The 27749-nt window shown below is 42.7% G+C and overlaps 1 protein-coding gene across 3 annotated transcripts; it reads right to left on the bottom strand.

The window, feature by feature from the left end:
- Nucleotides 1–1659: 1659 nt before the first annotated feature.
- Nucleotides 1660–27320, bottom strand: RIOX2 (ribosomal oxygenase 2). 3 transcript variants are annotated; one of them, XM_039521847.1, is made up of 10 exons: nt 26984–27319; nt 19453–19888; nt 16433–16552; nt 15067–15195; nt 11726–11829; nt 7743–7845; nt 6678–6840; nt 5707–5795; nt 4181–4291; nt 1660–1957 (listed from the first exon to the last, which is right to left on the bottom strand). In XM_039521847.1, the coding sequence occupies exons 2-10, from the start codon at nt 19882–19884 to the stop codon at nt 1799–1801; spliced, it is 1410 nt and encodes a 469-aa protein (XP_039377781.1). In that variant the 5' UTR covers nt 19885–19888; nt 26984–27319; the 3' UTR covers nt 1660–1798. The 3 variants fall into 3 exon arrangements, with proteins under 3 accessions (XP_039377781.1, XP_039377780.1, XP_039377791.1); XM_039521846.1 differs by having other exon boundaries at nt 6678–6843; nt 26984–27316; XM_039521857.1 differs by lacking the exon at nt 1660–1957 and adding an exon at nt 5149–5212 and having other exon boundaries at nt 6678–6843; nt 26984–27320.
- Nucleotides 27321–27749: the final 429 nt, after the last annotated feature.

The following is a 27749-nucleotide window of genomic DNA, read 5'->3' as shown; positions in this document are numbered from 1 at the left end:
GATGATGGGCAGAGCTGTGAAAACAGGTTAGCCTGCCTTACCACAAATCATTTACTCGGACTAGTCCTGTCACCCCACCTTAGTTGTTTGAAGCAGCTGCCCCGTTTGTGGGGGAGAACCCAAGCAAAGACAATGGTAGGCTTGAAATGGAGTTAGTCACATTATTTGCCCCAGGGTAGTTCATCTTATTGTAACCACCATGGCTTTGTTTGCAGTCCTCCTTCAGCTTCTAGGTAACTAATGGCCATACTTTAAATTCTTCTACTATGCAGTGTAATAAAAGGCAGGTCGATATTTCTCCATGTTGGATGTTAAAATTAGCACAAAAAAACCCCACCCCTCAGCTGAGAGTTCAGCCAATAAGTAGCTTTTGACCCAGCGCTATACACAGTCCCTTACTAGTGTTGAAAGAGGTCCAGACCAAGCAGGCTCAGCAAAAAAGCATTGGTGCATCCAGAAAAGGACAGCCATGGTGTGCACTGCTTGGGGGTGGAGTATGGAGGAGCAAAAGTAAGATGGGTATTTGAGAACCAATGCTGATAGTCTCCCTGTGGGCCTCAGCAGACGCTCACTGGGTTTAATTTTCAGCATGGCTTTGTGCTGTAGTTAAATTCTATGACCTAGTGAGACATTTACCCAAGGAAAGTCACCATGGTTGAGATTAGGCAAGGAGTGACATTGTTTACTGTCAACCTAATTAGGTGAATGTGACAAACCTGTGAGACATGCAACACAATTTTACTAGATGCTCGTTGCAGTAGACCTGTTTCTTATTGAATGACTCCTGTAGTGGATCCAGCTGTCACTGCCACATTAGGCATTTAGAGCCTGACAACCCTTGTTCCCTCACCCTGCAGACATCTAAATTGTCACTGCTGTGCATGTGCAAAGCCACTTTAATCCCTTAAGAGGAACAACTTCAGTGGGAGAGACTGAAGGTCAGAGTACACTAGACACACTGGTTTGGGGACTTGAAGCCAGGTCTCCCCCCATCTTTAACCACTGAGCTATTGTGTGGAAGTCAGGACAGCAGCACCACCTAGGTTGCTCTGAGGGGTGGAGCTTAAACCACACCTCTGTCTGTCTTAGGCAGCCTTGCTGGCTTGTGTAAATCCTACTCTTGGTGTTGGAATGCCTAACATTAGGTGCCTAAGTCCCTCTTTGCACATCTAACCCTTAGTGCAAAAAGGCAATAGTACAGGGAGCCACAATTTTTCAGAGGCATTAAATACAGGGAGTTGAACTCCGCTCTTAATGCAGGGGACAGCTAAAGCAAGACTCATGGTGCTAAACTGCAGGGACTCTTACCAAACAAACTGTCACAAAGGAATTACTCACTTTATATTAAAATAGTTCTTTTGATTGTTAGCAGGAGTGAGATAGACCCACTCCTTCCAAGAGGGCACATATTTAGGCCTTTACAAAGGCCTTTTACAGAATTTTAACTTTAAAAAGGTGAAGTTTGCTACATGTAGGCTTCACTACTCAGTCTGCACTTGCTGTGATATTACAATTTTTGACCGATTCTTCTCCTTTCCTGCTACACTTACTGTGTCCCGCTGCCTACATTATCCTCATTTTACATTTAAGATTTCATTTCCCTAAGGCAGGCAGAAGAGGGTGATTGTGAAGCCTCTTTAAAAAAGAAATACAGCACTAGACAGTACCATTTTTTTACTTTGCTGTCAATACAAGGCGGCAGCTCCATAGAAGAGGAGGAATCAGATGGTCCTTTGTCAGTACATACTCCAAGGATGAAATGTTAGGCTCCAGGAACATGGATGATTTTTTGAAAGACTCAGATTACCTCAATGAGACATTCAGCCCAGAGTGATAACACAAAGTTCTCTTTCTCTGCATCTGATTTAAGGCTCAGTTCCTTAACATCGACAGTAGCACTTCTCCAGATTTGCTTCAATGCATCCATGTGAGATAAAGGAAAACGTAATCCATGAGTCTAAAAAGGAAATTACCACACACACAAATCAGACACGGGTAGAATTAAGGCCTAATTGAAACAAAATGCAGATATTTTACAAAGTCTCTCCCACAACACCATATGTGTTTTAACACATTGCACTAGAGAGTTATTCCATCATAGCCTACACTGATGTGATGCAAGCGTAAACACCAACAGTGCAGAGCATCCACAGTAGGTATCCTGTTCTGGGAAGATGAAGCATGTGCTAACATCTGGATTATCGTCCCCTGTACATAGCTCCCTGATGAAAGGAGCATAGTGACTCTGGGGGGGGGGTGTCACATACATTTACCTCATTCATATTTTTGGGCTGCACCACTGCCTACTTTAAAGACCACGTGCAGGTAGTGTGCAGTAGCCACAACCAGTGCTCACATAGATGTCATGGGCCTGAGGGTTTTTCCATTGACCACATCCTCCCTTAGGCTGAGTGCACAGGGAGAGAGAGTGCTTCACTTTCATTCTTGTCATTTGTTTCTTGGTGTTTTTTCCTCTTTTCTCTGTGTAATCCAGCATTTGGCCCCTGCAATGGAGGTCTCAAGGGATGTATCAGCCATCAGCAGGCATGGGTTGGGAACTCCATACCATGGTGCTACTTGATATATGAGAGGGGCTTTGCTGTGACCCTGTTCTACTCGGAGTCCTCACTGCAGCAAGGTCAGGTGCATTGTGGGATTTGCGCCAGGCCTTGCCTTAGACCCACCCACACGATGATTAGACTTGCCTACATGAAGTCTAATCCCAAACCCAGTCCAGGATATCTGTGTGCCAGGGAAGAAATCGTGAGCGTAGACACCCGGTTTGCTACAAATGCAGGAGATAACAGTCAAGCACACCAAATTTCTGTAGTATAAACAGGGCCTGTGTTATTACATTAAAATGCCAATCAAAGTGAGACTATTTGAGGTGGCACAGCAAAATTTAAGTTTACAACCCACGTACAAGAGTTATGAGGGCATATGTAAAGCCTGGTTCCAATTACCAAACCAAAAAACAAGTGCTAGACAAATAGCCTACAATATCTTTTGCCTCTAAATATTTTGTAGAGCATAACTGTTTTTGAGGAATCCTGCATTCTCAACTCTTTCAGGTCAAAGCTTTAGTTGGTTCAGATTTATGTTAATCAGACATTCGGACACATCCCAGAGGCATTGACACTCTGCTCAGTAAAATATACATGATCCCAGATGAAGCGAAGGCTAGTCACACTGTTGAAGTCATCAACATTGTCCTGAGCAAGAAAGGGAGGATCCCTTCAGGCATAGCAATAAAAGCACCAATCACAGGCTGTCTAAAGGAAGAGAGCTTCATGAAGTTTAGATTATGGTTTTTTTTACTCTCTGTTGGCCCATAACTTAATTATTGCATGAGTTTTAAAAATCACATAGCATGTGAAGTGCAGGGGTCAGACTGAGCCAACACACTGTCTGGTCTCCAAATAACCTCTTACGTTCTGTGAACAAAAAACAAAACTGACTATCTCTGTTGCCCAGGGTAAACCCTTTTGAACGGCACTGCCAGAATCTGCAAACGACAGAGAAACGAAGACCTGTGGGTGGAACACTGCTATTTAACTCAGTAAGGTGTTGACTGTGGAACCTACTGGTGAACATTTGAAATGTTACCAGTGTTAAAACAAGTATCAGAGGGGTAGCTGTGTTAGTCTTTAAGATGCCACCAAACTCCTAGTTGTTTTTGTGGATACGGACTAACAGATTTATTTGGGCATATCCACGAAAGCTTATGCCCGAATAAATCTGTTAGTCTGTAAGATGCCACCAAACTCCTCATTGTTTTAGTGTTAAAACAAACAGCAGTGAAATAGCTGGTAGAAACATCCAGCTATTCTGGCTGGTTTTTAGAATTGGGTGCAGTGTGCCCTCACTTGGCTTCTGCCCCTTCCCCTCACGTCCGACTAGTCTTGACAGAGAGGGCAGCAGAGCGCATAGAAGGGGGAGTGAGAAAAGCAATGAGTTTCTGCTAACCTTCCAGCACATCTTGACTAAAAAGCAAGTGAATTAAGCCCTGCAGAACAAATCTACATGAAGCCTAAATTGGGGAAACAACAATTTAAACATGAGAAGCTGTAGAGATTCCTTTCCCTTTGTTGCAGGAGTACAGTCCGCTCTGTTATACATTTAGGGCTGGTTATGGGGCATGCTAAGCACTGATGGGCACATCTAAGAATAAACAACAAACCTCAGATATCCCTTCTTCACTAGTGTCATCATCCTCATTCCCCATCATGTGCCTCTCTCTCCTGTTCTTTAAAGAGTGATAGACATAAACCATCTCTTTGCGAAGCTCATCCTAAAAGACAGCAGGAGGAAAACCATTATCACACAAGACATGGTAAGTTAATTGCTTTGATCACATCGAATCACCTCCTTACTTAAGCAGCTCATTTTAAGACTAACCCAGGAACTCTTACTACCCACCTTAGTCCAGGTGCCACCTGCTTTAGTGGAGATGAGGCTGCAGAATGCTAGTCTTGAAGTGACTTTCAGAGACTTTTATTTTTCAGCCTACAATGCTGACCAGATGTGTATGGGGGCAGGCATCTAGTATCCCCTTGACCGTGTGTAGATACAGCCTCCATAACTAAAGCCATCAATAGGTTAAGACAACAGAATGGAACTTAAGTTATGGCATTTACAACGTGGACTTTCCTTCAGGGTACACATCCTGCAGGGCCTTCATAAAGGACAGGATGGCTTGTTAGGATACGTATCTTGTCTACATCACAGGCCCAAAGTGGGCCTAGGCCAGCAGTGATCTGAATTTGTTACTATCTCACAAATTCCAGGCCTTTGGTCAGATTCTGGGGGGCAATTGTCTGCCAATTGCAAGTAGTAGTTTCTGTGACAGAGAGTCAGCTGCCTTCTGACTCCTAAGGGTAAACCCTCCAATCCAAGCACGGCTTGCCAAGGCAAGGAAGCTCGTACTGCCTGTAGACAGAAGACTAGTTTCTACGACTGTCAATCTAGATCCTTTCTCCACTAAACCCCTTCCCCTCCGAAAAAACCTCTGCCAGCAGGCCTTGGTTTACATTGTGTCAAGAGTACTCATCAGAGACCATGACGTTACCATCTCCTCCATGGAACAACTCAGTACCCACAGCCAGTATGGCAGGTCCAAGGGTAACAGAGAGACAGAGGGTTACTTACAATCATAATGCAGGCCATGGCTGCCCCACTGAAGTCAACAGAGCTGCACCCTCTTGCACAAGATCTTAAACAAATAATATGACCTAGCTGTTACATAGTGCTTTTCATAAGTAGATCTCAAAGCTCTTTACAAAGGTGGTAAGGATCACTCTCTCTCCATTTTAGCTAGGGGGAAACTGAAACACAAAGAGGTGAAGTGACTTTAAATCCTATTTAATGTCCTCTCTTGAAAAGAATGTGTTTCAAAAGCAAATCCCCTTTGCCAGAGAGAAGCAAGAGCTATCTGAGTATATAGTACCAGGCTTTTTCTGGATCTAAGGCCATTAGCCAATTCCTGGTGAAAGCTCTGTGTATGATACACAAAATCCCAGAGTAATTCTACTTGGTAGAACTTCAAAACGAAAACAATACATTATAGAACAAAATTGCATTACATCACTGACATCTCATGACAAATCCTAATCAGATGCTGGGTAACTAAACAAACACTCCTACAAATAGTCCAGGACAGCACAACAAAGCAGCAAGCATCTATGGAGGCAGTTTCATTGTACTTACAGAATTGTCTTGATCAGGTTCCACTGTAATTATGGCATGATCTTTAAACCGCAATCTGATTTTGCTGTCTAATTTTGGTAATTTTCCACCTAAGAGAAAAACATACTGTCCTTCAGAAAAGAAGGAAACCAAACCAATCTTTGCTGAGAATTTTGTTAAGCTTTGGTAAACTACAGGAAGAAAAAAGTCTAGGCATGAATAGCTCTACTTTTGACTTCTGCTTATTCTCAGGAGGAAAGGGCATTCTTTCAGATTCGTCAGATGCAAATAGCTACAACAGCAAATTGGCATATTAGCAACAACCTCCACCAGTTAAAGCAATATGCACTCAGAGTAAATATGTAATTCTAACAATCAAACACAACATTAAACATTTGCTTCACTCATTTTAAAGTATTGAGTTCAAAATTCAATGTACTATTATCACTTTGCCCCAATCAGCACCTTTAACGCATGGATCTCAAAGCAGTTCAACAACAGACATTAGTGAAGCCTCACAGCATCCCTCCTTTCAGGAAGGTTAGGTATTTGCCCCATTTTACAGAAGGCTACACTGAAACTGGAGCACAGATAAAATGACCTGCCAGGATTCACACACACAGTCAGTAGCAGAGCAAGGGGTAGGAAGGACTGGTAGAATCCCTGTGATCTAATCACTTGACAGCACTTGCTGCAAAGCTTCAGAAATTTCCTCCAGTGCCAAGTCAGGTGCCATGGTTAGGCAGCTGATATGCTGTCATCAGAGCTCATTACACTAATTATAACCATCTCATTGCTACCTTGTGCTCCCATCTGTCTTCCGTATCCACCGGTTGTCTCTTGCCTTACATACAAGGACTGCATTTGGTGTGCACACAAAGTGTTTACCAGAATGGGGAGTTGCTCCCATATGGAGGCCTCTAATGCTCCCACAATACAGATAGTAATCATAATCCCCCACCAAGGGAATCAAGAGTAAACTTAAATGCCACCTGGAGCCAAGGGATCAGAGCTGTTCCCCAAGAAAGGCGGTAATCGGTTCATGATGAAATCCTTCTTCATGTCAGAGGATCTCAGTTCTTTGGTGTTTTCCAGCCGGTCTGCAAGACTTCTCAGAAAGCTGCTTAATCTCCTTGTTGAGTCAGCTATATCCACCTGCTGAACACACAGAGACAATCCTAATTCACTAGAGAAGGGATGGGTCAAAATCCTCAAAGCATTACAGATGCTGGGAACCATGCTACTGTGTGGAGTCTCTGAAGTTGCATGAGGAGAGTGCTCACGTGTGGGGCTGTCAGTATCCCTTGGAACTGTTTTTTCTCCATGAAAAAGTGAAAAAAATCAATGGCAGAGAATTCTCCAGTCAACCCACCAGTACTCCAGCTCCCCAAGAAGAGTAAGGTAAGTCAGCTAGAGAGCATCTCCCATTGACGCAGCACAGTTAGGACACCGGGGTAAATCAAGTTATTCACCTAGATGGAGTAGCGTAACTTAGGTCAACTTACCCCGGTAGTGAAAACAAGTCTTAGCATCACTAAGAATTCCGCCAGAAGGAAGTGGCACCTGAGAGGGACCCCAAAACAACACCACGACTGAGAGGAAAGCGTCGGAGCCTGGGAGCACGTTGGATATGTAGAGAGGGCAGTTCAACAACCTGGACATGGCTTGTGGGAGGCCTATTCCTTGGGGTTGAAAACGGAGGTGAACTGCAAACCTCAAAAGGAGGTGGTTTTGGTACTACATGATGGGGCCAACATGTCAATAGGGCTATCATGGAATCACAGAATATCAGGGTTGGAAGGGACCTCAGGAGGTCATCTAGTCCAACCCCCTGCTAAAAGCAGGACCAACCCCCAGATAGATTTTTGCCCTAAATCTGTAAATGACCCACTCAAGGATTGAACTCACAACCCTGGGTTTAGCAGGCCAATGCTCAAACCACTGAGCTCTCTCTCTCCCCGCCCCCAAAAGAGCTGCATTGAGTTGCATTCTCCTGAACATTTCTTTAACATACAGAAATTCATGCTACATTTCCCCTCACAATCTCATCTCTTTACCATCAGTAGTTGCCTTGGTATACTTGTCCGTAGATCCACATCTTCCTTCGCTGTACCAAAGACGAGCCCAGGAATCGCATCTAACAAGAAATCTCCCCAAGAACTGCAGGGTGGAGGGAAACAAAAACAACTGAAATGGTGACACCGAAATAAGGCTCAAAGAGACTATCTAAGCTGCTTCTCGTCTACATAGAGTGGAAGCTATGTATAGCTAACTTGGATAAAGCAAGATTCTCTTTATTAGCATTGGTCACAGCTTGTTAATGTTGAGTTTAGATTTGCACTTAAAGCTAAGGATTCTTAGTTATGTCTGAACAATACAGGGTATCCTTCCCAACTTTACTGCACTTACTCTTTGGGTATGGAGACTTTACAAATAAATCCACAAATCCATTACTGTATATGAGTTAAAATTAAATTGAAAACTTTAAGAAATTGAGCACAACGTCAGACCTTTGACTCCAGTGGTCATAACAAAATAATGCAGACTAGCTTTCCAAAAATCACTGAACCATTATGCAGTGGCTACATCTGAAAATTTTGTTTTAGGATTAATGGTAATTTTTTGCCGTTATTTCCCACAGCTGAAAAGTTTTTGCTTCAGAGGCTGATGAATAATCATCCTCAGAAAATTCCACAATTCGTTCACAATGGCTGCCATCTCCCACTGCACTCTGAGAGCTAAACTCTCCTCTCCCTGCCCTTCTCCCCCCGCTGGGCCAGGAACAGAGCCGAGGCTGGGAGTGGAGGTCAGGAGCAGGGGCCGGCAGCTAAGGCATGGCTGGGAGCAGGGACGTGGCCAGGGGCTGAAGCCGAGCTGGGGCTGGGTGGCGCTCCCTCCCCGCCCCCTCGTAGGGGCTGGCTGGGGCCCCACCACCCAGATGTTCCTCTGTGTCCACCTTGGGGGGCGCACCCCACAGTTTGGGGACCACTGCTCTAGGCACTGTAATACAAGTGATACATAAATAATAATGCCACCACCTCTGATTCAGAAAAGTTTACCATCTTTTTCTCCCTTTTGTACATGCTCAGCGGAAACTTCTTGGACTTCAGCAGCTAAAATCTCCTAAGATTCTATCTTCATAGAGCACACCCCCTCCCCTCACAGCTCCTAGTGTGACCGGGCTACACATGCATGGTCCCCATAGAGCAACTAAGCATGCTTCAGCCCAAGTCTAAAGGGGCAAAGGCAGATTCTTCCTGTAATTGCTGCTCTGCGATAGAGCCTGCCACCAAAACTGAGAGCAAGGAGACTCTCTCCTGTGCTTTCAGTGGTTCCCCACCTCCAGGCAGTGGGAAGGAAGAAGCAGTGTGATTCAAATGCAGAGGGGACCAGAGGTGGGCCTGGGAATTGAGAAGAAGAGGAAGAAAAACTGACTGGGAGTTTAGTTTGTGGGGGTGGAAGGGCAGAGACTGGCACTGGCTGGGCACAGATTGAGGCACAGGCACAAGGGGGCAAGTTAAGGTTGTACAAGAATCTCAATTCTGGCATTTCCTTTTAGTGCTTAACTTTGCAAGCTTAGGTGTTCTTGTAACAGTTGTTTGTGTGTGATATATGTTTAGAGTGCACCACCACTACAGCTGGCCGTGTATTTAGAATTCTGCATATCCACTTCTTGGGTATACATATTACTTGATGAATGCAGACACCCAGCCATATTAAACTGCCTACATAATCAAACCCCCATCCTGCTGTTCCTCTGTGAAGTCAGTGGAACACAAGCTCAGACTGCAAGTAAACATCACATTCATTCCATTGCCCTCAGTCACTCAGCCAAGGAAAACAACGCTTACAGGAGACACTGATCATGATGCCAAGGAAGAGCACAAAAGACGACTATGATGACTGTTGCATTTTAAGAGCACTTGGAAATCTTCCCCAAAACAAACAGCATGTACCACACATTGCTGATATTTATAATCAGTCTCATCACTGTGCTTTACCCCCCAGGCATGAGAAATACAAAGTAGCAGCTTTTCCTAAGATGGCTGCCCATGCTGCCTGGGATTCTTAAGAGAATGTGAAGGAAGCTTCTATCTTGTTACCATTAGCCTGACGAGCATGGATAAGTACTAGGTCATACTTTTCCCGTTAAAGGAACAGCACGCTTCTCGCCTCTTGCCCAGTCTCAGAACACTCTAGGGAACATGCTCCTTGATGGTACTGCTTCTCAAGTAACTCAGTGAGCTGGCACTGCCTTACGCCATAGCTGATGGATTATGTTCACTCAACACCAGCCTCTCGGGCCTTCAGCAATTATGTAACGAGGATCTGATGCAATCTAGTGTAAATCCTCCTCTTTCAATACTATTTGACAGATATAATAATAGTTGTAAGGACTTGAGCAATTTCTCTTCTGATCATAAAAACTGATCACTGCAAGTGGATCCATAAAGCAGTGAACTTACTCAGCAAAATCTGCACCATGACAAGACAGCATGAGTTCTGCTAGGCCAAAAGCAGGTCGGGAAGTATGGTTCTAATGCTGCCTCTCCATAATACAAGCAGCAAACGCACTGTAAAATAACTTTTGATACCAAAACTGAATCCCACCGTAAATCAGTAAAGATTCAGCTACTGTATGGGAGAGACATGTCCTCTGCTCAAAGCCATTTCATCTCAACCTTTAGAACAGGGATAGGCAACCTATGGCACATGTGCCAAAGGTGGCACACGAGCTGATTTTCAGTGGCACTCACACTGCCCGGGTCCTGGCCACCAGTCTGGGAGGCTCTGCATTTTAAATGAAGCTTCTTAAACATTTTGAAACCTTATTTACTTTACATACATCAATAGTTCAGTTATATATTATAGACTTATAGAAAGAGACCTTCTAAAAACGTTAAAGTGTATTACCGGCACACGAAACCTTAAATCAGAGTGAATAAATGAAGACTCAGCACACCACTTCTGAAAAGGTTGCTGACCCCTGCTTTAGAACATGAACCAAGTGGAGAAAATCTGAATGCTGGTCATTTTACAGGGTCTCCAGTGACTCAAGTAGGAATGTTACTCCAGGATCCAGCAGGTTTTCCAGCAGCTATGAAACCTAGTATATTAGGTATGTGTTGCTTTGGAATAAAGGCAGGATGAGGCACCCCTACTGCTAGAAATCCTTCCCACATCTGATTCCTCACCCATACCATTGAATCAGAGGCCAGCAGTGGAGAAACAGGTTAGGTGGGAGCAGCGATCCCCCAGTGGGAAGAAGCACCAGCAGGGGGAAGGTGTAGGAAACAATGTTGAGGTGGAAGTTGATCTCTGGGGAAAAGGCTGAAAGGGGTAGATGAAAAGCATGAGGATATTTTGATAAAGGGACAGTTTGCAGCTAAGAGAAGTTTGGGTGCCTGATGGCGGCGGCATAGGAGAAAAAAAAACTAACAACTCAGCCTTGATGTGCTTAATAGTCTCTGCATTAAGAAATGTGCAATAACCTTTCCAGTTGGTGAGAGAATCTATGAAATTCAACACTGAATTTGTACTTGTCACCTTATCGTCCACCTAAAGTCCCCAGTTGGTAAGTAATAAGTAAGTAATTAAAAATGATTCTGTTAAAAGCAGCCTACTTGCTATGTTTTTAACTAATGATTTGCTTTCACAAACCTTTATTACTCCTACATGAATACCAGCTAAGATTTAATTACAGTGTTGCACTTCTATGGTATCATTCATCAGAAGATTTCATAGCACCTTACAAACAAATAAATTTCACAAAAGCCCTGCAAGGGAGGCAGGTAAAATATTATCCCCATATTACTGATGGGGAAACTGAGGCACAAAAGCTAGGATATTTGCCCAGGGTCACACAGCAAGTTCAGTGGCTGAACAAGGAACAGAACCCAGGAGCCCCCACTACAAAGCCTTTGCTCTAGCCAACAGATAGCACCACTTCTCTGAAACACACACATTTTAGGTCACCGTTAGCATTTATCCAAACTGTGTCCAAGGAAGCCACGCTATGAAAATGGTAAAGAATACTTACTTGTTTTGGTAGGTGCTGATGGTCACGTGAGTAGAATATGATCCCCCCAGAGGAGTGTCAGCTTGGTGGATAGTTCCTCTTGGAAAGTATAACAAATCTCCTGGCTAAAAGAAAACAGAAGGAAAAAACAAATTAAGTATTTGAGTCTCTTGGTAACTACTTTTCTGCAATGTTAGCAAAATAAAGAAATGACTCCCTAGATAGCAATGCTGACAGCTGAATATAAAATCATGCAATACAATAGACCCTCCTTTACATGCCACATAGCTAAGCTACGAAAGGGAACCTCTTAAGGCTGGAGAGCCTAAGAGATGAACTAAATTCTTCCTTATTATTTGTGAAGTCAAAGCAAATTAAAATTTACTAATATGCACATTAAACTAGGTACACACAAAATTAAGACGAGACTGAGACCAGCCCATTGACAAAGTGAGACAGTGACAGAGCGACAAACAAGTGAAATGCTATCTGGATCCAACCTAACACCCTCGAAAGGGGGGGAAAAACTAGCAACGCTAATAAAACCCATCTATGCTAGGTACTAATGTATTTTTAAACACAGTTTAAGCAGTTCTAGTAACAGGTCTTAAACAAAATGACCACCCGTCCTTCCTCCCCCGGCTCTCCCATCCTCCTGTCTTAACAACCTTCGCAAGAAAGGGCTCTTTAAAAAAGTGATGCAATTTAGTGGAATGGCGATAACAGAAAATAAAGATGAGGGAGCAGAGAACAGACAAAGGAACACAACCATGAAGAAAAAATTTGCACCACTAAAAGAAACTCATCACAGAAAAATATTTCAGGCCCAGCACAGCTCTGCAAGAATATGCCACCACCAAATTACACGCTTCAGTTCCCAAGATCAAATGTTACGTAAGCACTGCCAAGAATTTGGTTATCTTTAAAATCAATTTCAGGAATAATTAGATATGTGACTGCTACTGCAAGTAAAGCTAAATTTACAGCTTCTCCCATTCAATTCTGAATACCTGGACAACATATTCCAAGAGAGAGTCATAAAATAACTATGTTAAAACACAAAATAAATTTTAATCTTAAATTTCATTTAATTGCCAGGTTCAAACCACTCTTTAGGCAGATTAGTGGGCTTAAAAAAAAAAAAAAAGAAAGATTTTAAGTGAATACTCTTCAAATGGCTTCTTCAAGTAGGTGAATTAAAGGTATCCTCCAATTACAGAATTTCACAGGATTTAGGAAGATCACTTATGTTTGTCCATTTATAAAGAGCTGTGGTTTGTCACAGGTAAATGTGATTCACTTACCTTTTAACAAGCTTCCCTCTGCCATTAATAAATTGTCTTGATTATCTATCACAACTAGAAAGGATCCACTTGTGGAGTTAACAACTTAGGTTCCAGCTCACCTAGAGAGGAACACCTCCTACAAGGAGTGCATCTAAGGCCTGAGCTACACTAGCAGGGGGGGTTTGAACTAAGATACGCAACTTCACAAAGTCAAAGTATCTTAGTTTGACTTACCTGGCCGTCCTCACAGCAGCGAGTCGACTGCCGCGGCTCCCCCGTCGACTCCGCTTACTCCTCCTGCCGAGGTGGAGTACGGGCGTCGATTAGCAGATCGATTTATCGCATCCAGACAAGACACGATAAATCAATCCCTGATACATCGAACACTACCCGCCGATCCGGCGGGTAGCATAGACGTACCCTAACTCTCCAGAAGGGGTTAGCCCCGTTGGCAGCTCCCCGCAGGAGAGTTACAACAGAAGAGATTGTAACTGAATGCTAACATTGGTTTATTACTTCTTTAAAGAATGATTCATTATTAATAACTTTGAACTATCTTGCTTTTCTAAATCATGGGTTTCCTGAGGCACGGTAAGAAACCTTATGTGACAAATTGCAGGGGTCATATCCATGACCTTACATTACAAGGAACAATGGCTAATCATTTGTCCTACCTGATCTACCTTTCTCTAGACTATCATTTTGATGATTAGGGAATAAAAGTTACTAGATGCTCAACAATACACAAAAGGGGAACAGATCTGTTGGGTAGAAAGAAGTCAGTTTCAGAGTCACTCATCAGAGCTGACCTACACTTTAAGGGCCAAATTCTGCTTGCCTTATTCACTTGATAGACCCACTGACTTCAACAGACTACTTATATGAGTAAGGCAAAGCAGGATTTCGGCCCAAGTCTTTAAGGGAAAACTGGTTCATACATAAGTGCATTATCAACATTAGGTTGCTATAAATTAAGGACTGTGAAATAGGAGGACCATGGGTTCTCAACGTAGGGGATCACTCTCCTCTGGACTCTCTTCAGCTTGTCCACATCTTTCTTAAAGTGTCCAGTTTGGGGCACCACACAAATACTCCAGCTGCAGTCTCACCAGTGCCAACTAGAGCAGAACAATTATCTCCCATGTCTTACATATGACACCCCTGTTAATATACCCCAGAACGATATCAACCTTTTTTGCAACTGCATCACACTGACGACTTATATTCAATTTGTGATCCACTGTAGCCCACAGATCCTTTTCTGCAATACTACCACCTTGCAGGCCATTCCCCATTTTGTAGTTGTACGTTTGATTTTTCCTTCTTAAGTGTAGTACTTTGTACTTGTCTTTACTGAATTTCATCTTGTTGATTTCAGACCAATTCTCCAGTTTGCCTATAGGATACCTGACTGCCCTATATGCCAGACTGTTTCCAGTGCTCTGAATGTCATTTTTATAAATACAGTGAAACCCCGCTATAACGTGACATTTGGGGTCCAAAAACGTCCATCGCGCTAAATGCAGGGTCGCGGTATAGCGGGGTTTCAAGCCAGTCAGTTTGTCAGTGGTCTCCAACACGGTGCATTGATGTGTGCCGCCTAGTGCCCAGCAGGGGAGAGGAGCCGCGGCCCCCCGCCTGCCGGGGACAGAGAACTCCGAGGCTGCGGGCGCAAGTGCTCTCTGTCCCCAGCAGGTGTGGGGCCGCGGCTCCTCTTGAACCCAGAGAGAAGCTGCGGCCCGCGCCTGCTGGGGACAGAGAGCACTTGCGCCTGCAGCCTCGGAGTTCTCTGTCCCCAGCAGGTGCGGGCTGCAGCTTCTCTCCCCTGCAGTGGTGTTGGGGACCACTGGTACTGTACAGTATTGTGAAAACATTATCTAAATTGTATCTGCCTCAAAGGGGATCCAACCTATGATCGCGTTATATGTGATTCCGTGTTATAGCGGGGCGCGTTATTGCGAGGTTTGACTGTACATTCGGGGCATTCTTCTTAAACAATGCATCAGAAAATAAAGTTATTACACTATATATTTCACAGCTAAAGCCAAGAAAGCCATGTGCAGCAAATACCAGTACCTTTAATATGAATTCATGTGTTGGATTCCCAATACGATCCTCTGATTCAACATTATACTCTCGAGCTAAATGCACAGTAGGTTTGTAGAGACGCCAGTGTTTCTCTCCTTCCAGCTGAAGGATAAACACCTGCAAAGGGCCACAAGACAATATGTATCAAAAAGCCATGCTGCGCCTCAAACCTCCAGCTGCTCAAATTTTGAACTCTGAAAATACCCAGGGGACCAAGTGAGGGAGATAGGTAGCAAAGACAAAAAAAGCCAAAGCGATGGTCTTACTGGTGACACCCAGAGCTCTATAAAGTTCAAAAACAGTTCTCTGCCAGTCACATAAGAACACAGAGCATGTGAAATACCCAGTCGCGTAACAGTTCCAAATGGGACACTGAATTCTATCAGAAGGCTTTGCAGACAGATGACAGGTATATTCTTCATGTGCTAGGTAGCTGAAGAGTATGTTTCTGTGTAGCTAAAATTCCTTTAACAAACAAAACTGCTAGATGCATTTATCTGAAGTGAAATTAAAAATAAAATAAAAACAACCTCTAATTCATGATGAGACATTTATGCCTTTTATTTGTAATATTTCTAAAACCAGCTAGAAAATATTTGCTTTATTTTTAAAACATGACGGCAAAAAGAAGAGAGAGTCGGGAGCATAAGTCTCAAACTTCAGGTTTTGGTCTTTTAATAAAATGTAATAAATGTTTCTGTTATTTTTAAAAAGTAAAATAAAGACACGTCTAGATTTAAGTCTTTCCCTGGTAGCATTTACAAACTAGTCACTGTAGTGCTGTGCTACTACACAAGTACCAGAGTGTGACCAGTCTATTTCTATTGTACAAGCTGAAGAAATTGCAAAGAAAAGAAGATTTCCATGTTTTTACAGTTTTAATAATTGGAGGGTCTGACCCCAAGAAGTGCTAGGCACCTACAACTCCACCTGAAGTCAGCAGGCTCTCGCAGGATCAGGCCCTCGATGTGTTATTGGTAACAAAGGTAGGTTTGGAAGTTTTTAATTGATTTTTTTGACCCGACATTGTCACTTTCTAAAATCACCACCACCGCTGCAGCTGTAACACTTCTACACTGAAAGATAAAGGCTGCTGGGAAGCTTGTTGGCATCAACTGAAAAATCCCACACAACAGTTCTGGAAAGTACATTTAACAGGATATTACCATTACTCACTATCTTTTCTTTAAAATGAAAAAATCCTTGTAGGTTACTTTGACCAAATCTATACCTAGAGAGAGCATAAACCTGTCCCCATTAAATGGATCCATTTAATGACTTCCATAACGTGAACACACTTCCACCCTTGAAAAAGTTGCTTGTAAATTTACAGATTGCAAGCTTGTTCTCTCACCTCAACATCATCGTAGTGGGGAGGCAGACCCTGGGACCCTGGAGGAGTAATGTAAACATTGGAGCCAACCAAAGAGCCAAAGTAGCATTCCAGCTTCTCCTGGATCCTCCACAACTCATCCTTTAAAGAAAGCAAGTGAAATTATCACAAATAAATGTCACTGCTAAAAGCAAGTGTGGCGTTTGTTTTTTTAAATTAATGTTTGATGTATTGCTCTAAGTATGGTATCAGTACACACAGATTTCAGACACAAAGGAACTTAAGTGATAGGAGAAACTGTAAAGGGAGTTTGCCAAACAACCCAAGTTTGGAGTCCTGCTAGAGAGGGATGCCAATTGCCTCACTAGAACATGTCCATGCTGAATGCTGTGGGGAACAGCAAGCAAAATCAGCTGTGAAGCTACCAATAGCATTCAGGGCAGCTGCCAATCTGGAGGCGATATGCTGCCCTGAATGCTATGGAGAATAGGTAGAAGGTACCTTCCCTTCTTTATTATTTCTACAGATTTCTACATTTCTCTATTATTTCTACATTTCTACAGAGTCTAAAAACAATAGGGTTAAGGGGAGGGACAAAGAAGCCAGAGTCAGTCAATCTGTGAATAATATCTTAATGCAATCAATATACATAGTGTTTCTATTACACAGCGTAGGATCATACGGAGAGTAAAAGGTCCCAGCCCTGTTACTAAAGATACCAAATACAACACAATCAAATCACATTTAGAAAACAACGTAAGTTCTTCCATAATTCACTCCCTTCTAATGACACTGGGCTAGAATCTCTGGTCATTGTTTTTTCCCCCCCCTCAACCTACTCCAACCCTTCCTAGCATCAACATCTGGATATTTAGTGGTATGCCCCCAAATATAATGTAAAGATATTTGGGGTTAGAACTTCTAGTGTCTAGTCTTCAGTGTTATGGAATTACCTTCTTATTTAGGCCCAAAAAATATATTTTAGCTTTCAAATCAGACTTGCAGAGACACATGTTAGAAGATACTTTTAAATATGTCCGAAATGTAAAAGCACTGTGTTACTCTGTGAAATATGTTGAATACTAATTATTATACTGCCACTGCCAAAACCTGTTGGTTTACAGTTAAAGATTCATGTCAAACCACTGTGTGTGTGACACACGCACACACACCTTCCTCCAAATCCTTTATAAACAAGGAAAGACTCAAGCCAACCTTATCTCCCTAAACACACACAGACATACAAGCTTACCCAGTTATCCTAAATATAAGCCACACTAGGAGAATGCGGGTCCTTGTGGCTGGTTCATAGGACAGTTTTGAGTCTTTTACAATTTCCAGCTAGAGCCCAGCAAACTTTTCTGCATTTTGATTGTTCAACCACAAAAAAGAACGTTTTATGAAAGTTTTCACACAATAAATGAATCCCATTTTTGTAACCAGTTTTAAAGCAGGTCAAGATGTTTCAAAAGAGCAACAAAAATATTTTTCATTTAAAAAAATTCATTTTTCCCCAACCAGGATTTTTACCCCATGATTACAGTCAATAGGACATGGGCCCCTAAATGCCTTAGGTGTTTGTGAAAATTTTACCCCAAGCCTTTTAGTTCAACTAATATAATTTCATGCTTTTAGCACTGATGGTTTAAGTTTCAAACCCTAATGATAGCTCCCCACCAGGGTCAGTTACGCTACACTATACATCCACCAAAACACCCCTTCTGCTGGGGGGTGGGGGGGGGGAGAAAGACATACAATGCACACGTGAAATTTCTCTAACTCATATCGTAAAGCCAAATCTTAATGCCAATCACACAACATGCCAATAAACAGTCCAAACATGGAATGTCTCAACATTGCTGAGTTTAGTTATGGTTTGGCATTACAGTTATCCAAACTGTGCTTCTATTATTGCCTTACGTTCTCAAAGCAGGTTCCTCCCATGACTGCTCTAGTTCCTTTTAAACCCTTCTTATAATTGCATGAATGAGTTCTAAAATACGCTGCCATCACCCACCTCTGACAGACATGACATGCTTAAGGAATTACACTCATATATGGGTCTAGGATCGATAAATAGCCTGAAACAGAAGATGCCTGCCAGCTACCCTTATACAAGGAGGGCTATCAATGTATGTGCATTCAACTAACGCTCTAGACTGAAGTATCCACTCCATCTTCAAATGCCAAATTTGACACTGCACCCCAAGACTACAGTGAAATAAAAAATAGCCTAAGCAAGATATTACATTTGGGGCACAATTTTAACAGGTATACCTCCCAAGAGGCCAATACAAAATTAAACTGTACATTGGCATAATTGTGCCTAATACCCAGCCCAGCGTATTGACATTTCATCCCTTTGTAAACTGTACGTGGAACCATCCTCTCTTTCCCTGGGTTACTGATTAAATCAGTGCACAATGAACACCAAAGTAGTAAGAAAAAGACAAGCAAAAGAGAGAGAGCAGAGTGAGCAGTTGCTAAAATGGACAGCCCCCTGCTAACTATGCTGTAATTCAATACTAGAGTGTTTTGTTTGTCAGAAGGTGGAGTGTTTTGGAAATATTTCACACCTTGCCTTGCCTCAAAAGAACCAGTATTAAAACCTGCACTTGCACACAGAAACTATAACAAGAAAGGCTGGGTGGTGAACTTTAAGAAGAAAATAAAGATGGGTAATAATTGAGTGTGTGTGTTTATCTTTCCCTAAATTATAATGATGGTAACAAAACAAGCTTTTAAGGAGGAGTTCTAATCTTCTTACACCCTAGATCAGCTGATGTGCCTCTTGCTACAGCATGGAAGGATAGTGCATAGAGCAAAGTATAAAACAGTGTTTTAATTCAGATAGTTCATTTATAAAGTAATTGGTGTCATTTATAAAAGTAATACATTGTGATACACTACGGTACACTGTGCATCCAGCCTGACTGAGGCAAATAAGACAGCAACTAGGTAATATGCAGCATTTATAGTTTACAAAAAACAAATAATAAGCAGGACATGAGCCACAATCTATGGGCAACAGTAGATCTAACCTTAAATCTCTGAGGCTGGTGAAACTGTATCGTTGCTTTTTTCTGATCAAAGTCTCTCTTCAGCTGCATATAGTTCACTTTGCCATCTTTATTTAAAACCTTCTTTTTTCCATTCACGCATCTGCAGATATTAACATCTCTTCCATAGTATAAACCCTGGCTGGACAGCTCCTTCAAATCCATTAACTGGAAGAGAGACTGGTAGTAAGCAGCCACTGAAGGGTCATCTCTCTGAATAAGCAGTGGCTTTTGTTCCCAATACTCCTTGAAGAACTTCTCTTGTTCGATGGGAAAGATCAAACTTTCAAAGACACTGTCTGGGCTGTCATAGTTCATAGGTGAAGAAGGGCAAGATGCTTCCACCTTTGCTCGTTTACATGGTACATGTACTTTCCTTCCTGTTTCAGTTTGTTTCCCTCCTTTCTTGGACATGTTCCTGTTTAAGTTAATAAAGAAAGTAAGGCAACTAGAAACAATACAGTAAATCAGCTACAGGGGTTACATACCCAGACCAGCCCCTCTTGCTTTAATACGAGAACCTGGGGCAGGGGAACTGCATGAAGAACTCCTTTCAGATTCTCCCTCTCTCCTCCAAATCATTCCATAAGGACAAGGGAGAACATTCACATGCACCTCAATTCCTCTCACGAACACTTAGCCATTCCGAGACCTCTGCAGGTAGCTGTGGCTCACTTAGGCCCCAATCCTGCAACTGGCTTCACATTTTGGGGGGAACTGGCAGGTTGATTTATGATTGTTGGCTGTCTCAGGTTGGCGATACTAGCTCCTCATTTATTTCTGATTACTGCCTTAAAGCTCACAGTTTTGCCCTTCCAAAGAATGGTCACCACTTCTAATTTTTGTCAGCAGCACTGAAGTCACAGACTGACCTTGGCAACATGGCCAACACCTCCCATGGCTTCCAGTGGAGGTGAGGGAAATTAAGCCAGCCTGACCTCAGGGAGGATGGTGGCCTCTTAGCCACCATTAGAGGGCCAGAACATGGAGGTGCTGGAATGACACTGTAGGGGCAGCAGGGAAGATGAATGTGTTAGAAAACATGACAGGAAACTATGAAGAATTGGGGGTTCAGGAAGAGGCAGGGAGGATAAAGTACACGCTGAGAAGCGTGCAGTACAATGTGATGGATAGGGGACTGTCAAGGAAAAGGGAAGGAAATAAGAAGGACAAGTGAGTGTAGGGAGTAGAAGACTGCGAGGGAACATGGAAGAAGATGTGAACGGGGTAACTGGCTGTCCTGTTTAGTCAGGGTGGGGGACAGAACAGGAGCACCTCAGGAGATAGAGTGTAAGCAGAGTAGCAAACTGGGAGGCATTTGTGTTTGTTTCACTTTGAACCTGAGATCATCACATAAGAATTTAGGATGAGCAGCTTCCCCCAAAGGTAAAATATTATGACTCAAAGGCAAGTTACACGCAATTATAATTTTTAAAATCTTATCATTTGTGAATGCTAGGCATTGGCAATACTCAGTATATACAAAAGAGAAAAAAATTACATTGGAAAGAATCAAATCGGCGTTAGCCTTAACAAAGCATTAAAACTAACACGGAAGGCCTTTCTGTTGCCACTACAGAATTATACACTGTAACCGTATATATTGTAAGGCTGCACTTGATCTTGTGCAAAACAGTCAAGCTTTGTGGTTTATACCAGGGTGGATTTGATTTAAATCACTAGTCAGGAAGACTCGATTTAATCATGGATTTCTACATAAAAGTGCATTCTACATATTCTTCACAATTCATAGATAGATGCAGGTTTCATTTTTAGAAGGTACACCCTATACATTTTTAAACAGTGATTTATTTTGAAAACTTTTCAGATTCATTTTCTGATATAGCTGTAAAACTAATGATTGTTTGGGTATTTTATTTACCAAAGGTCATTGAAGCAGATATTTATGAAGTCATTGGGAGGTGAACTATCTCCAATTCAATAGGTTAATCGTTAATATTTGAAGGATTTTCTTGCTATACTATATTAGGAGAACATCACCAGACAGACATTTAAATTGTTTTATTTAACTAAAACAACTTTAAGTATTCTGGATTTTTTTTCTTCAACAGCAAACATATAATATTTTAACAAAACAAGCATATGTCCCTTGCTTCTCACATTTATCTCCAAACTTCTTCTCCTCATCCAGATCTATTCCACCCCAACAATCTTCTATTCATTTAACTTTCTGAAACTTTGCACTTCTAGAGAGAGGTAAGGGATTGACTATGTACACAAATTTGCAGAGAGACAATAGAGTTGAGGTCTGTTATTTCTCATCTCTATATATTATTTATTTAAAAACATTTTTGCTGTTAACAAGCATGTTACTTCTGGAGAGACAAATTCACAATTTGAGAACTGCAAAACTAAGCATCTCTGATGGTATCTTCTAGACTGAGCACTGAGTCCCATTGAGTAGATAAAAAGATTAACCTAAATAATCTATACGGAAGCCTGTGGAACCCCATAAAACTGGGTCCCTAATCCATGAACTATTGGAACTCATTTACAAAACTTTTCTTAAACATTACATGAATATATTGTCTTATACTATAGAATTAGAATTTATAATCCCTATTCCATGATGAGATATCTTTGAGCTATAATGTATCTTTAGATAGGTTTTGTCCTCAAAAAGCATTTTATCAAAAAAATCTGATTTAAATTTAAAAAATCCAATTTTTTTTTGTTTTTTTAAAAAAAATCATTGATTTCTATCCACCCTGGTTTATACTGTCACTAGGAACCTTTCATTACAGACTAGTAATTTTACAGTTGAAACTTGTTTATTTTGCTCTTCTAGGTAGACAAAAAGCTTGTGTGTCATTATGTAAAACAAAGTCAATTCATCACATTGCTTCAACAGGTGGAAGTTTGCAGCAACACTTTCAAAAGGCTGAAAGGTAGCACATAGTGTACTGGGGAGAAGTAAAAATGCTGAAAATGTTAAAATCTACAACTGATTTTTTCTATACATCAATAACACAAATGTAAATGAGTTTAAGTATCTGTACTTTTAAGACCTATACCAATCACACCAACCTCTTGGCACATTTACCTGTTTTTAAATGGAAACTTTAAATGTAAACTAGGTCTGTCGATTAATAGCAGTTAACTCACGCGATTAACTCAAAAAAATTAACTGTGATTAAAAAAAAGTAATTGATTAATCACACTGTTTAATAAATTTCAGTTAGTATTCTATTGTTTAATATTTTTGGATGTTTTTCTACATTTTCAAATATATCAATTTCAATTACAACACAGAATACAAAGTGTACAGTGCTCACTTTATATTATTTTTATTACAAATATATGCACTGTAAAAAAGAAATAGTATTTTTCAATTCACCCCATACAAGTACTGTATCGCAATCTCTTTATTGTGAAAGTGTAACTTACAAATGTAGATTTTTTTGTTACATAACTGCACTCAAAAACAAAACAGTGTAAAACTTTAGAGCCTACAAGTCTACTCTGGTCTACTTTTTCTTGGCCCAATTGCTAAGACAAACAAGTTTGTTTACATTTACGGGAGATACTGCTGACTGCTTCTTATTTATAATGTCACCTAAAAGTGAAAACAGGCATTCGCATGGCACTTTTGTAGCCGGCATTGTAAGGTATTTATGTGCCAGATATGCTAACATTCATATGCCCCTTCATGCTTCAGTCACCATTCCAGAGGACATGCTTCCATGCTGATGATACTCGTTAAAAAAATAATGCATTAATTAAATTTGTGACTGAACTCCTTGGGGGAGAATTGTAGGTCTTCTGTTCTGTTTTACCCACATTCTGCCATATATTTCATATTATAGCAGTCTTGGATGATGACCCAGCACATGTTGTTCATTTTAAGAACACTTTCACAGCAGATTTGACAAAATGCAAAGAAGGTACCAATGTGAGATTTCTAAGGATAGATAAAGCACTCAACCTAAGGTTTAAGAATCTGAAGTGCCTTCCAAAATCTTACAGGGACGAGGTGTGGAGCATGCTTTCAGATGTCTTAAAAAAGCAACACTCTGATGCGGAAACTACAGAACCTGAACCACCAAAAACGAAAATCAACCTTCTGCTGGTGGCATCTGACTCAGATAATAAAAATGAACATGCGTTGGTCCGCTCTGCTTTGGATCGTCATCGAGCAGACCCCATCATCAGCATGGACGCATATCTTCTGGAATGGTGGTTGAAGCATGAAGGGACACATGAATTTTTAGCACATCTGGCATGTACCTTGCGATGCCGGCTACAACAGTGCAATGTGAAACCCTGTTCTCACTTTCAGGTGACATTGTAAACAAGACGTGGGCAGCATTATCTCCTGAAAATTGTAACCAAACTTGTTTTTCTGAGTGATTGGTTGAAGTAGGACTTGTAGGTTCTAAAGTTTTACATTGATTATTTTTGAATGCAGGAAAATTAAATCACTGAAGCCAAACAATGATCTAAGGCCAAAATTTTCAAACCAGAGTGCAGAAACTTAGGCTCATAAACAAAGATTTGAGCAACTAAATAGAAGTGACCTGAATATTACTCCTGGTTGTATTCTGCATCAAAAAAAAATAAAAATTCTGTGCACAATATTTTAAAATTCTGCATATTTTATTTGTCAAAATAACACTATATAATCATATCAGTTTCAATTATTTTGGTAATTTCTTTCAAAATACCTGTCAGCAAGTATGTCTGTAACAATACAGATACACACAAAATTCCCCCATGTGTAGAGAGTTAAAGAAACCCCTAGCACAGCCCAGCTCCTGTTTCTCGCCTCTGCCCCACAGAGCCCAGCCAGGGAGCCAAACATTCACATCCCCTTCCCCACCAGAGCCCAGCCATGAGGCCTTCCCCAGCCCAGACATTTTCACCCCCTGTACTCCAGAGGCCAGCTCAGAGCCCCTCCGGCCCAGAAACTCACAGTCCTTCCCACCAGAGCCCAGCCACAACTACCCCCAGCCCAGACACACACCCCTCGCCCCCCACCAGAGCACAGCCATGGGACCCTCCCTGGCCCAGACAGGTAACACCCCCTTCCCTCCCAGCCCAGACACTCACATCCCCTTCCCCCCAGCTCAGACACTTATCCCCTCCCAGAGCCCAGCCACAGCTCTCTCTACCCCAGACTCGCACCCTCAACCCCTTAAAGGTCTGCTGTCCAGTGACCTGTCCTCTTCATTATTTATCACTCCTCTAACTTGTGTCATCTGAAAAGTTTATCAGTGATGATTTTATATTTTCTGCCAGGTCATTGATAAAAAAGTTAAACTGCATAGGGCCAAGAACCAATACTTGCAGGAACCTCTAGAAGCACACCCGCTCAGTGATGATTCCCCATTTACAACTGCATTTTAAGACCTATCAGTTAACCAGTTTTTAATCCATCTAATGTATATCATTAATTTCATATTCTAGTTTTTTTATTCAAAAAAATCAGATGGCACCCACTCTCAGGATTTGGAACACCCTGGCCTCCTGAAGATACTGGATCAAATCCCAGCAAGGTCACCTCAGGCCTTCAGCTTTGCAAGGTAGATAAACAACATTTCATGCACAAATGTGAATGTGGAGTTTCAGATTAAACTTAAATAGATGTTCTGAAACGTCCCCACACTGTTGTACTGTGTGCCAGTCTTGGAAAGCTTCAAGGACTAGATAGAACAAAGGCCTATGTCAGCGCATTGCTTATCAGTTTTGTTTGGCTCCCCAAGTATATGTTGGCTCCCCAAGTGTATGCAGCTGTGTTCCCATGTAAGTCTCCAAGGTATTTAGTACAAAGGGTCAATAGATGTATCCTGTCTCCCCCTTATCGTGATAAATGTATCCTCAACAGCTGTACCCTTCAGAATGACAAATGTATCCTCAACAGCTGTATGTATCTTGTGTCCCCCACAAGATGATATATGTATCCCGCGTACCCAATTATCCCCTAACAGATACATGTACAGGTTCTACAGGTCAACCAAATGACAGACGAACGTAGGCTAAGTTGTTTGTTACTGGTTATAAAAGAAGGCCGCTTGGCCATAAAGGGTGTCTCTCTCTTCTGGCACTAGCTGATCAGAGCACCCGCTCAGCTGACCGATCAATAAAGGGTGTGGTACTCATCTTCCTGTTCTCCGTGCCTCCTTGGTGTAATTACGTAAGCTCTGGGGGGAAACGAGCCCTTTTGGCTAACACCAGTTAGCTGCTGCCTTGTGCCACAGAGCGGCTTGCATTTTAGTAGTACTGTATGTATGAAGCACATTAGTATTCCAGGACCTTTAAGGGATCAAAGTGGCTATCAATATAAGATATTATGCAGTCTACATATAGTTTGGTTGCTTAACAGCGCAAAGCCTCTACCCCACCCCAACCACTTCAACAGGGAGGATTCTTCATCCTTTACTCCCCTCTTCTCTATCTCCTGCACATTAAACTGAACATTTTAATGGTTACTGCCTAGGCTTGAAAATAGCAGATTTTTATCAGTAAAGGTAGCTAAAAATCAATTTCTCTGAACACACACACAAACCAGCAACAAATTTCCATCCATTACAGAAATTTACAGATGGGCAGAATTTACAGAAAAATGCTGCTTGAAAACATATCAGAGTTTAACTGAAAGCTATTTACTTCATTTCCACACAGGAAGCTGACAGTGTGTGCGTTAGCAATTATAAAGGTTTAACTTTTTGAATCCCAATGTCTATGGCAGTGGTTCTCAAACTTTGCACTGGTGACCCCTTTCACACAGCAAGCCTCTGAGTGCGACCCCTCCCCCTTATAAATTAAAAACACTTTTTTATATATTTAACACCATTATAAATGCTGGGTGCAAAGTGGAGTTTGGGATGGAAGCTGACAGCTCGTGACCCCCCCATGTAATAACCTGAGGGGTCCTCCTGAGGGGTCCCAACCCCCCCAGTCTGAGAACTCCTGGTCTATGGTCATTAAACAATTGTCAGACCCTTCCCCCCAATTTCCAACAACTGTGAAAATTTAACTTGATACAAATGTTTTTAAAATGCTGCCGGCTCATCCCTTTGCATAACTGTGAAACACTACATCGGGGAAAAGGCTTTAAAACAAACATCGATCTTATCCCTCAACAGTAACAACAAAAACCGCATCCTGCCAAGCCCACTGGTGCCCCAGGCGCCCTCCACCCACCACCACCAGCTGCAACAGGGCGAGGAGGAAGGGGCGGGGGGGCACACAGGGGAACAAGGGCATTGACACCCCTTGAGCCCGCCCAGCGCGGCCTGCCAGGCAATGGGGGCAGGGCCAGCAGGGGGCAGAGGCAGAAGCGCTTGTCCGAGGGCTGCAGCCTGGGCGGGTTTGCAGCAGCAGCAGCAGCAGCGCGGCGGGGGCAGGGCGCTGCCCCCGGAGCTGCGGGACGGGCCCGGGGCCGGGGCGGGCAGCCAGAGCGAGAGGCCCAAGTCCCGGCCGGGCCCCGCCGCTCCTGCCCGGGCTGCTCGCCACGTGGCTGCCGGAGCGGGGGAGCCGCCGCTGCAGTTACCGGCGCGCTGCGGGGCCCGGGGCCGGGCCGTCACGGGGGGCGGGCGGGCAGGGGGAGGCTGCTCCACGCGGCGCTTCCTCCGCAGCTGGGCCGGGGCCGTCACGGGGCCTCGGGGCCTCCCGCTGCTGGGGCCCGACTGAGCCTCAGCCAAGGGTCGGAGACAAACTCAGGCAGCGTGCGCAGGGTGCGGCCCCCGGGGGGTTAGTCCGGCGCTCCCTGCCTTGGCTTAAAATGCACCCACGTGTCTTGCCGCTGTCCCCTAGCAAAGGGGAGGAGACGCGAGGAGGAGCCGCGCAGCTTGTTTTACAAGCCCTCGCCTGTGTGTGCACGTGTGGCGGGCTGGGTTGAGATCAGAGTTTGGGTGGCCTGAATTTACTGTCGAGCCCATTCTGTGAGCCCCGCCTCTTCAAAAATCGTGTCCGGTGCCCCATGGTCACGCAATTTTTAAAAACAATAATTGTGATCTCTCTGTTTGCCCCCTAGGCATCAAGGCGTTTTACCGTTCACGTGATTAATCGTTTCTGCAGACATGAGGGCTATAAACTTCCTCTCCTTTTTTAAGCTAAAGTTGTCACATGATCACATTCTTCCCGGAACTGGAGTTTTGAGAAAAGCACCCCACATCACAAACATACTCAGTACACTCAGGCTCACTGACAGCACAGCAAGCAGTACAGCCAACAGCGAGTTAGGCAAGTCAGCCCAAGGATAATTGTGGTATTAAGCCTGCAAATGCAAACACTTGTGTGCTTAACTTCAATGCATG

The sequence above is a fragment of the Mauremys reevesii genome, linkage group 1 (assembly GCF_016161935.1).
Source record: "Mauremys reevesii isolate NIE-2019 linkage group 1, ASM1616193v1, whole genome shotgun sequence".
NCBI lineage: Eukaryota > Metazoa > Chordata > Testudines > Geoemydidae > Mauremys > Mauremys reevesii.
The sequence above is the reverse complement of the archived record's forward strand: the minus strand, read 5'-3'. Positions and strand labels throughout refer to the sequence as shown.